Genomic DNA, 12,140 nt, shown 5'->3' with positions numbered 1-12,140 from the left:
ACAGGAACTGACATTTTCTAAAAGCACCCAGGAGTTGGCAGGAAGGCCCCGCCCACTCGCCGCATGTTTTAGAGCAGCGTGGTGTGGAAGGGGCCAGGCTAGGCAGGAGGTCATGACCCTAGACAAGGGAGAGTTTGATATGCCTTAGAAAGATGAGCAAGGAGCCTGGCACAGGAAAGAACCACCACCCCAATCTTCCCCATTTCCAAAGCCATGCTCATGGGAGGGCAGCGGCTTCCCTGGGAAGGCGTCGACCATGAAGAGCATGTTTTGGAGTCAGCGGCTTCCATGAGAAGGCATCGCAACGAAGAGCATGCTTCCCCTGCCATCATGGCCCCATTCCTTCTGAGAAACTAGAACTGGACGCCTGCCAAGGTCATCATTTCCAAAACACCTTGTAAAAATACGGCAAATTCTATCAAAGCTAAAAACACACAGACGTGGCCGGGCGTGGTGGCTCAAGCCTGTAATCCCAGCACTTTGGGAGGCCGAGACGGGCGGATCACGAGGTCAGGAGATCGAGACCATCCTGGTGAACACGGTGAAACCCCGTCTCTACTAAAAAATACAAAAAAATAGCCGGGCGAGGTGGCGGCGCCTGTAGTCCCAGCTACTCGGGAGGCTGAGGCAGGAGAATGGCGTGAACCCGGGAGGCGCAGCTTGCAGTGAGCTGAGATCCGGCCACTGCACTCCAGCCTGGGCGACAGAGCCAGACTCCATCTCAAAAAAAAAAAACAAAAAAAAAAAAAAAAAAAAACAAAGCCACACAGACGTTCCCAGAAGTTAATCATTTAGCTGCATGTGCAGTCGCACAGCTGTACGCAGAAGGATATTCAGTAGAGCGTTTCTGCAAGAGTCACTGCTCCCTCCCAAATATCCACTGATAGGTGACAAACTGCAGTGCATTCAATCAGGGGAAAATTTATGCAGTGGTCAAAAACCATGAATGGTTCGAACCACATACACCCATATGGAAAGATACCTAAGACAAGGCTCAAAGAGGCAAGTTAGGAAAGAATATACTTAGTGCAACCTCACTTGCGGGGAAAAAAGTTAAACACAGACACCGCACACTGGCATTGGGTCAGAAGAATGAACAGAAGAACCTGGACACAGAACAGGAGCTACTTCTGGGGAACAGGGTCAGGGCACTGGGAGGTGGAATACAAGCTTTTTACTTTATATCCTGGCATACTGTTTCTATTTTCCCTATAAACAGGTATTGTTTTCACAATTAAAATCTCTGGCACATGCTAGTTTTTAATTAGGAAAATAATACCGCTTATGGGAAAAATTAAACAGTTATGCAAGAAAATAAAGTATACATGGCCCAGTATACCTTTAAATTTTTTAAGTGTACAGTTAGAAAACAGTATACATGGCTCAGGTGCACGCTAGTTTTTAATTACTGGTGAGGTACCAAGTACAAATGCCTACCTACTCCACCAATCAGATGAACACTTCACATTAGGTGTCTTACGCATCACACGTTCTTGTCACAATGCAAACCAACAGAAATGGATTTTTGAACGCCTCCTTGTTTTAGCCTGAAATGATTAAAGTCCTTGAGAGTGTAGATCCTGACTTCCTTTGGGCTCCTACAGTAAGCCAGTTGGCTGGGCACTGCGTGCGGCTGCCTGACCTCTGGCTGGCTGAAATGACATGCAGTGGAGCTGTGGACACACCTGAGCCAGGTATACGGACCACGGACAGGGGACCCCACTCGGTCCTCCCAGCCACCCTTCCGGAAGACACCCTCGTTTGCACCACCGCCACATGAGGACACACACGAGCGATTTCCTTTTGTCTTATGACAGCTCCTAAAAGGGACCCCACAGATACCTTCAAGGAAGTTTGGCTTCATAAAACGCTGTCCTGAGCGCCCTCCAGCATGCAGGCCATTCTTCCAGGCATGGGCGAGGACCTGGGGGCTGTGCCTACCAGCGTGACCCGTTACTTTAGTTTTTGTTCCTAAGACTTCCAGTGTTCTTTCCTTGTCTTTTAAAAAAAATCTTCAAATTTTCTCAAACTCTAGACTTCAAAGGAAACATGTTATCTTCCAGTATCGAAGACAGAATTTTCAAATCTAAATCAGCCCAAAGAAACTGTAAAGCTAACAAGCACACAGAAAATACATCAAAGAAGATGAAGCGACACATTCTGTGACATAAGAAAAATAATCAGTTTAATAATTACAGCAGTGTAGCATCAACATTGTAGTAGTCAACACTAGGACATTGTCTGTGACATTTAAATTAGGAGTTTCTCCACACTTGTCAACGGGCGCCCTGGGGGCCCCAGAGAAGTGAAGAAATGATTGGCATTAAGGAGTCCACACAACCAGAGCAGGCATTCAAGGTCCCAGGCGCCCAGCGCATGTGGACAAGCACAGACGCTGCCGAATGTGAAGGGACGAGCTTCGGATGCTACATTCCAACATTGCTGAAAACTGAAAGTGCTTCACATCTACAGGATAAGAAATGGCTTAATCTCCTCATCCATACAAGGTGAGAGCAAAGGAGTAACCCTCGGGCAGATCGTGGCCCCTTTAAATGTTTATATCAAGTTCCCACCCCCTTGGGAGGTCACATGGTGAAACAGATACAGTTATATATAACAGGGCGGGTTTTTAAAGACTTGCTCTCAGACACGTTTTTCCTGCTCCCTAAAAAGCCGAGGAAGATACTGGATCCACAGAAAGAAAAGGCAATGCAGTCACATGAGGCCCTCACGGCCGCACCGTCTAGGGGAAGGGCTGTTAAAAACACAAGTATTCTTGTGAAATACTTCGATCTGAGCATTAAGGCAGGTCTGCAGGAGATCCGTCCTGGGGACTCGGACAGCAACGCTACCGGCTCCGAGAGGACGGCGAACGTCGCCTCCCGGCAGAGGGCGGAGAGATCAGAGGAGAGTTGTTCCTGAGTTAAAACCTGCTACAACAGCAAACTCCAGTACGCTCAAGGTGAATGGTTTCCCACTGCAATGTCTTACGCATCACCAAAAAATAACGTGTAAAACTCAAGCTTACCAAGAGAGAAAGTGTTGATTTTTGCTTGTGCCTGCACGAGTGAGTGATCTGCTAAGTTGAGGAAGCTGGCAATTCTAGTGAGGAGTCCAGGTGAGGCCAGGTTCTGCGAGCATGGGTCAGGTCCATGCTGAGCCCAGGCAGACCCCGTGACCGGAGTCAGGGAAGGAGGCAGGAAGGGGCTTGCTGGGCACCAGAGACTGTAATTAGCAAGGGCGAGGAAGAACCGTAAACAGTAACAGAACACTCTCCCAGGGTGCCCAGCTCAAAGGCATCAGTATACAAAGGATTCAGGTGCAGTTAAAGGGCAATTTGGCCAATAGACGGAAAAGCAGAAAGTCAAATCTGATGCAAAATGAGCTGTTCTGAGACCAGTAATCCATGGCGTTGCAATTTTGGTGTTTAAAGATAGAACACTTGTTCTACGGAAAAGTGTATCTCACTTTAAAACCAACCTCTTCACGGGAAGGGAAACCAAAAGCAAAGTCCCTGCGGTCACCCTTATTTATTGCTGAAGCAGAACGAAAACCTGCCCCACGGGCTGGGCTTCCCGCCCAGGACTGCACAGGCTTTCCAGAGCCAGCCTGGGCCCAGCAAGCCGCGGCGAGGACAGGCTTCGTCCGTCTCCTCTGCACTGGAACACAGTGGGGGACACGCTCCCTGCTTACGCCTACGTTGCTTAGTGGAACCTAGGGTGTATATTGCTTTATGCTTGCTGAAGGAGGGGATTTCACTTTCGGTGAGCACTGAAGCCTGCTGGCTGCAGCCAGTGGTGGAGCAGACCTCAGGATGAGGCTGGCCTGACGGCAAAGCTCCACCCATCAGTATCAGTCTGGAGCATGGCCTCCATCTGTTCTCGTCAGCTGCAGTGACCTACAATAAATAATACATTCTATTTACAGGTTCTAGTAAGAGCTCTCTTTAAGGGAAGACAAAACAGTGTTACTTTGTTGTTACTGAACTAGCCTGCACAGAAACGTCTGTGTAATCTCCCAAAACACAGCAAATCCATCTGAGAATCACAGGACTCACACAGCGGACAAGAGCAAACACCTCTAGGTGGATGCAGCGGTGCCGTATGGGCCTTCCTTGAGGTCAGGACTGAGTCTGTCAACCAGCAAGCTGCCCTCGGAACCCCGCAGGTCTGGGACTGGAACGCTGCTTTAAGAGAAGACTTCCGAATGGGACTGACGTGTATCTCTGCAGGTATAAATAAGGTTATTCAGAAATACCGACACGGGGGGTGCTGTCACAGCGCGGTGGAGGCCCTGGTGCTGCGGAACGAACCAGGCATCCACCGGGTTCTGCTTCCGGTGGGTGCAGGCATGGGACTTCTTACTCACGTAGCTGGAAAGGACATTCTAGCATGGGGATTAGCCCGGACAGAACCACCACAGGTATGCATTCAAAATGGGATATTTACAAGAAACATGTATATATAATATTTATATATTCAATTCAAAGTCTGGAAAAACAAGACTTTTAGTCAGTCACTGAACTTATTGCAGAATGAGGTAACTGAGATGTTCACAGAGTGGGACTGATGCAGCTCAGGTCCTCAGAGTCAATCCCTCCTGTCTGGATTCATCAGTCATGGTTTGATCGTCTCCATTCGCAGAATAAGCTCCAGCTTTTCTATGTACAGAGAGTGAGGTGGTGCCCCACCCAGCCCTGCCCTGTGGTCCTGAGTGCACCCCGACGTGGGTCAGGGGTGCCCAGCTTCACCTCAGAACTAGTCATCGACAGAAAGAACTAAGGACGTCCCTTATAGATTGGTCTCGTCCCAGGCAGGATCGTTCATGTTCTTCAGGACTTTCCTCACCAGCTTCTCTAGGTCTTTGCGGGCTCTCTGTTCTTCCTCTAGAGATTTCTTCATCTTTTTGTTATCCTGTAAATTAAGCAGACCACAGTACGTTCACTATCTTTGGCATTGCGTAGGGCTTCCTTTCCCCATATGGGTATCCTTGAGGAGCTAAGGCCTCAACTCATGAAATCCCACGTGAGCTGCCTATGGGCTGTGAGGTCATGGGGGTCCGCAAAGTTCAACCACCTGGACAGGGTGGCAGCAGCGCTCCTGACTATGCTGCCGCTCCCGGGATGGAAACGGTCCTAATGGCTCTTATTAAGGCCATGAATGAATCTCTATAGAACATACCGTAAGAAAATGGCTGGAAACTGCAGACGGGACGGCTCCTCTCCAGCCTTTTCGTCCACTCATAACCACCTTCCAGAGTTACAGAAAGGACTGGAAGTAACAGCCACTGACGGGTGCGGGAGCAAGTGGGGGAGCACCTGCTCTGTGCAGCTGAACCCAGGCATGTCTCGGACGTAGGAGGCAGGCACAAAGGGACGCCTGCTGCCACTTGGGGCAAAGTGTGAACACGGAAGCCCGCCAGCCAAGCAAAGCAGTACCTGGAAGCCCTGTGGACACTGCTTAGAATGCAGAGCACGCGTCCAGTTCCACACGGCAACCTGCTCTCGGCTCTCTATCCCAGACCACAACTCTTCTCAGGCCGCTCCTCGGCCAAAAGAGCACCCCAACCTTCCCTTGCCTAGCTGGGCAGGGCATCAAAGCCACTCCTACTCACATTCCGTGCAACGGACACCCCAGCCTTCCCTCGCCTAGCTGGGCAGGGGACCAAAGCCACTCATACTCACATTCTGTGCAACAAACACCCCAGCCTTCCCTCACCTAGCTGGGCAGGGCACCAAAGCCACTCATACTCACATTCTATGCAACAAACACCCCAACCTTCCCTCACCTAGCTGGGCAGAGCACCAAAGCCACTCATACTCACATTCTATGCAACAAACACCCCAACCTTCCCTCACCTAGCTGGGCAGAGCACCAAAGCCACTCATACTCACATTCTGTGCACTGCCCAGAACACCCTTGGTTAGTCACCATGTCTGGCTCGCTAAACTGGCTTCGGGAGCCAAGGACCATGCAGTGGCAGAGGCTAATCTCAGGGCCCCTTGCAGGATTTGTCACCAGACAGAACTTTCGATATTTTAAATTATTCTTCCAACAGAATTTGCGATGGTTTATGACATCAAAATCAGTATTGTTCAAAAAAAAAAAAAAGAATTTAAACAAGTCACTTTATAGACAACCGTTTTATCTGCTGGACTTCTCAAAGACATGACCTCCTTTTAGTTTTTGCTTACGCACAATAAGCTTTTTATTTTTATGAGACGGAGTCTCACTCTGTTGCTCAGGCTGGAGTGCAGTGGCACTATCTCAGCTCACTGCAACCTCCGCCTCCTGGGTTCAAGCGATTCTCCTGCCTTAGCCTTCCAAGTAGCTGGGGTTACACGCACCTGCTGCCATGCCCGGCTAATTTTCGTATTTTCAGTAGAGATGGGCTTTTGCCACATTGGTGAGGTTGGTCTTGAACTCCTGACCTCAGGTGATCTGCCCACCATGGCCTCCTAAAGTGCTGGGATTACAGGTGTGAGCCACCACACCCGGCCAGCTTATTTTTAATATTGTTTTCTTTTCTCCCATTTGAAAAAAAAAAAAAAAGATTGAAAGATGGATTATGACATACCTGTCTTAATTCTTGAACTTCATCCTTTAATGCATATACGGTATCCACAAGACTCCTGAAACAGGAAACAGAACACACACATGAACAGGGTGAGGCATGGAGAGGACACATGGAAACTTACCAGGAGACACTACGATGCTGAGTGGAGGACACGGGGCTGCTCTGCAGTACCCGTGTACTGTCTACATTCACAACTAAAAACTGTCAACCTCTGTGCACGGCAGGTTCAAGCCCAGTCAAGGGCAGCTTCAGTCTATGAAGACATTTTAAAAGTGAAGCTTCTGGTTGGGCACGGTGGCTCACACCTGTAATCCCAGCACTTTGGGAGGCCGAGGTGGGCAGATCACCTGAGGTCAGGAGTTGGAGGCCGAGGTGGGCAGATCACCTGAGGTCAGGAGTTGGAGACCAGCCTGGCCAACAGGGTGAAACCTCGTCTCGACTTAAAATACAAAAATTAGGCATGGTGGCGCAGGCCTGTAATCCCAGCTACTTGGGAGGCTGAGGCAGGAGAATCGCTTGAACCTGGGAGGCAGAGGTTGCAGTGAGCTGAGATCGCACCATTGCACTCCAGCCTGGGTGACAAGAGTGACACTCCGTCTCAAAAAAAAAAAAAAAAAAAAAGTGAAGCTTCCGAAGCCACACCCCCGCCCTCAGGGAGCTGTCTGAACTCCACTACCCCACTGCAGAGCTCAAATGCCTGCTTTAGAAAACTGGAAAACATCTTACTTTTCTTCTATCACTGTCTGACCATTACTTTTAGTTTCTTCCACTATAATTTTCTCTTCTTCTGGAAGCAAAACTTGTGGAGCAGATTCTTTGCGTGAACCTAGGAGCATGAAAAAATAACCAATCAACCTCGGGCGAACACCATGGCAGAATGAAGAAAAATGACTATACAACATCACTTAAATATTAAGTTCTATCAACTATGCATTTAAAAATGTTCATCCAGGCTAAAGGAGGGCATGTTTTACCAGGTTTCTTCACCCCTGTCTACTGAGCCCAGGCCCCTTCGTGACCAAAGCCGTAGAGAGGAAAGGAAACTGTAGCCTTTTTAAAATCTGAATTATGGATTGTTTAAACCTTAGCATTTTCAACAGGGAGGAGGTTACAGGTTGTGACCGTACTGCTCTGGCTATTCATTCCATTTTGAGCCACTGTTGCAAGAGTTTCAGCAAAGACATACGAGACCAATCAGAACATACACAGTGAGTGTTTATAAATCCAAGATCTGGCAATACAAACATTTTACTCTACAGCAACATTTAATAATCAAGATATTACAGCATCATAGCACATGGTTTAGAAAAAATAACATTCGGTCCTTTATGAAAACTTTATATTTCCTAAAATATAAAATAAACATTTTTCTAAATGAAAGCAAACTGCTCACAATGTCAGAGGAACATTTATGTCATTTAACCAACACCTGCACAAGAGTTTATATGGGACAGGCCCTCAATAAATGTTGCAAAATACGTACTTTAGAAATCAGGAAATCAAAATACTCATTTTAAAAGGTGAGGAAAAGAATCAAATTGTATTTAATGATGCAGGGAGAAAATCTTTTCTTCAAGAAAATATTTTCTTGAAGGTCATACAGTATAACGTGTATCATTTATATTTTTGAAAATTATACCAGATGCAAATCAGAAGGCTATACTCTATCACAGAACACAAACGCCTGTAAGCGGTACTGCGATAAACATTTCTCCGTGAAGAAGGGACACGCGTGTTTGAGACATGCTAACTATGGACACGGTGCTTGCGCTTGCTGGGTCTTTCTTCTGGCTCGCCTTTTGTGTGTTCCTAAAAGCGTGTCAGTGCTACGCAGCGTCACTGTCACAGGAAAGCTCGATACATACGAATGTTTTATGAAGATGGGATTTTAAATAATGGCTTCACCTGCATTTTACCACACGCTTAGGCTCCTCTGAGCGAACAAGATTAAGGATGATGCCAAAGCTTAAGATGGCTCCTAAGACGTTCCTGACACGCGAGGGCACCGCTGCTATCTCCACAGCAGCATGCAACAGGAACCAGGACTGGAGGCCACTGGCCAGGTGCTGCCCCTCGTGCGTGTGCAAAACCTGCTCCACCCCCTCAGAATGGCACCCCTGGGAAACTGGAAGTTCAGGGACTGAACAAAATCAAGACACTGCTCCTTCATCCCCTCAGGCATAAGATTAAGTCCTGGGGAAAGCAACCAAGTGCCACTCTGTCACCTGGCACGAGCTTCAGGCGACACTCGCCACACCGATACTGGGAACTGAGGATAACTGCAGGATCTTAGGATCAAATGCAGCACTTAAAATGCAGTCACAAGCCATGGCTGGCACGCCTGTGTCTGTGTTAAAGTGGGCGACCATCCCTCCCCCTCAATGCTGTTGTGCCTCCACTGTGCTACCAGCTGGCAGCAGCAGACCTGACCCTGTCAGGGAGGGAAGGAGCAGGGGCCCAGCTCTTCACAGGCGTCCCCTGGGTCACAGTCCACCCACCTGCACACACAGTGACCTATGTCTCGGGAATAACTTTTCAGACAGAAGATTCAGACAGGACTGCAAGATATGATTTCAGAAAGACGTTTTTAAAAACATTAGGCTGGTAGTATCAGCCCTAGGAATCTCCACAGGTCCAGGAGACAAGGGCGGAGACGGCCCTTTGGGCTGCGAGGACTCCTGCCACTCCAGGTGCCTGTGCTCCAAGAGGCCACAGGAGAGGACCCTGAGGGTGGTGGGCCCTTCCTGGCTAACAGGTAATGCTGCTGAGAAGACACGTGGGCCACACAGGAAGATACTGCTTAGGAAGGAAACTGATGTGTGAGGGACATTACAGCAGAGCGTGCGGTGCTAGCCAGGGGGAGAAGCTGCCAGTGTTTCTCATACAAACGCAAAGGGTACCCTTGTTCCTACCAGAAAACGTTAATTCATGTGCTATTTGCCCAAAAGATATAGAAAAAGAATTTCATAGAAAATAAGAGAGAGAAAATAATGAAAGAAAATCCAGAATACTCATAAAGATTCCGATATTTATACCACATGTGAAGAAATCTAATGGCTCCACTTACTCTTCCCTGCAAAGAGAAGTCCACTGATAAGATCCCACATTTCAGTCAACTGATGTTCCCGCCCGTTATCCAGCTGTCCTGCTCTGAGCCCAGACAGTGATGACTGTTTCAGAGTCAGATTCACAAAAGTATTACTTGTGTGTCTCACGTTGTTTGCAACACATTTCTTCAAATGGATTTGCTAATGAGACACACAGGAAAAAGTCATGTAACTGCGGATCAGGCAGATTAAATTCTGGATTTCAATTATTTTTGTCTCTTCTAGCTTCCTAGACAACCTGTTTACATCATCTTTCCAGCATTAACATTTTCGAATGACATGAAATAGGATCACAAACAATGTCAACTGTGTAAAGAAATGGGTCAGACACAGGGTCGACTTTACAGGAGTTGTGAGGCCATGAGCCACGTGTCCACTGCCTCCAGCCAGAGCTGGGACGCCCCTAGTGGTGAGTCTTTTAAGTTCACCTGCGCACATCACTTAAGCACTGAGTCTCAATTTCATTACTTACAAAGCACAACAAATCTGCTTCTCTAGAGCTGTTCTGAGGATTTAAATATTGTATTTTGTAAATATCTTTTAACAGATGAACCCATAAAGGTAAAAGTCTTTCCATTATGTAGCATAATTTGAGGAACTAAGCCTGTAAGAACTGGTACAATTACTGTATATGCATGGCACAGGTCTTATTTCTACAGCTACACTTAAAGCATGTGAGAAGGATTTAGCGATACACAAATGTAAGCTGGAAAACGTATCACAGACAGGATGTACTGCTTGATTCCTGAAATGCACTAATGTGAAAAATGCCATTTATGGATCTGATGGCAAACTAGGCAGCTTGTAAATGAGGATTATTAACACGCCTAGAAATCATGCAATTCTAATAATCTGCCTAGTTTTCAATATACAGTTTTTCTAAAATGATTGAAAAATTTTTACTGCCCTTCAAAAAACAACAAAGGAATGTTCTCTGGCCAGGTTTATGTAAGTTGACTATTTCTTTAAAGAACAATGTTTTAGAAAGCAGATATAATAAGTTATCTCAGAAATTATTGAAGTGTTTTTAGCGGCATCGTAGCACATTTTTTCCCTGAGTTACCTAGGTTGGAAAAACAATTTAACAGCAGAATTATCAGATAATGTTCTCTCACTTTATTTAAAATCCGTAACAGAGGCTCAGACATAGATGAACACATTCATGATGGTTCTAGCACAGTCAAGATCTGTGTTTCCCAAACTTTTTTGTTTCTGGGAAATGAGAGGGGTTCCACAACACATCATTTCGGGAAACGTTGTGGGCTATACTTCTTGGAGATTCACAGTGCACCCTTAGCACAATACAGGCTTTGATGAAGTCTGCCATAAAAACACTCGCTTAACTTTAATTCAGCATTTCTGAAATGCATTTGAGTGAACTTTTTTTCTTTTAAACATCATTATTAACATCTTGTGGTTTTGTGGCTAACATTTTGAGAAGTGCTAGATCAGCTTATAATCTGTCTGTTTCTATAACCACATACACAGAACAGCTGGTTGGTTATTTCCATATGGAGGTAGGAATAAGACAAACATGAATACAATGAAATAATTTATACTTAACACCAATCCAGCACTTCTCAAACTCGAGGACCCAAGAATGTGCCTGTAGATGCTCGGTGTCTGCCCGCCCCGGGCTGAAAAATTCTGCAGCAACCATTCCACTCTTAGGGGCTGCTGTGCGCCACATGACTGGAGACCCCAGAAGGCACTGGGACCCCACAGCAACACTCACTAAGAGGTGTGATCCAGGGAAGCCTGGTCCACGTGTGTGTTAACATGAGCACAAAACTTAACATTTTAGGGATGTCTGAGAACACTGACCCTCCCCCACCCCAAACAGTCACACATCTGCAGACAACTATGGAGCTTCGTTTAAGAAACACAGATCTAATCCAGTATTTCCATTTCATAGACGAGACGACTTGCCACAGCAGCAACACAGTGGTGATCAACCAACCCCTGGGGCCCCGAGTGCCGGCTCGCGACTGCCATGCTTGGCTGTTAGACACCATTCTGGGGGCTTATCTGACGACACACAACTAACTGCTTCAGGAGTAATGCAGCGCAACTGTCCAGTCCAGACACCGGCGTGGTGTGCATGCATGCGTGTGCAGGCCTGCCTGTATCAAACGCCTAGAAACAGGGTAAGTTCATCAGAAAAGAACATCTGTCTATCTGACCAGTGATCTAGGACATGGGCAGGATAATTCCTCTTCTTAAATTCATTACCTTTTCTAAAATCTGCATCTCTAATCAACTGAAAATCGAGTAACATCCACCGTGGAGCACACTACAACTACACTTAAAGAAAAACGACTTAGTAAGATCTCTCCAAAAGTCATCCAGGCCATTTTGTTATTTATGGCTCTCAGGGTCTAATTTCCTTTTCTCAGGAAAACTCCCACCTTGTGCTGACAGAGTGTTCTGCGCTTACTGTCTGCACCTCGTCCTAAC

General features: G+C 46.8%; 1 protein-coding gene across 37 annotated transcripts in view; it reads right to left on the bottom strand.

Moving 5' to 3' along the window:
• Positions 1-2,163: 2,163 nt before the first annotated feature.
• ARHGEF7 (Rho guanine nucleotide exchange factor 7) overlaps positions 2,164-12,140 on the bottom strand; it is a 182,846-nt gene continuing 172,869 nt past the window's right edge. For 31 of the 37 annotated variants that reach the window (XM_028837325.2, XM_015121454.3, XM_077974026.1 and 28 more), the window contains 3 exons: positions 7,303-7,402; positions 6,577-6,631; positions 2,164-4,913 (listed from right to left, as the gene is read on the bottom strand). In XM_028837325.2, the coding sequence (XP_028693158.1) occupies positions 4,791-4,913; positions 6,577-6,631; positions 7,303-7,402 (278 nt within the window). In that variant the 3' untranslated portion in view covers positions 2,164-4,790. The remainder of the gene's footprint in view (positions 4,914-6,576; positions 6,632-7,302; positions 7,403-12,140) is intronic. The other 6 variants (XR_013407760.1, XR_013407761.1, XR_013407762.1 and 3 more) reach the window with 1 other exon arrangement.

The sequence above is a fragment of the Macaca mulatta genome, chromosome 17, assembly GCF_049350105.2.
Source record: "Macaca mulatta isolate MMU2019108-1 chromosome 17, T2T-MMU8v2.0, whole genome shotgun sequence".
Lineage (NCBI taxonomy): Eukaryota > Metazoa > Chordata > Mammalia > Primates > Cercopithecidae > Macaca > Macaca mulatta.
The sequence above is the reverse complement of the archived record's forward strand: the minus strand, read 5'-3'. Positions and strand labels throughout refer to the sequence as shown.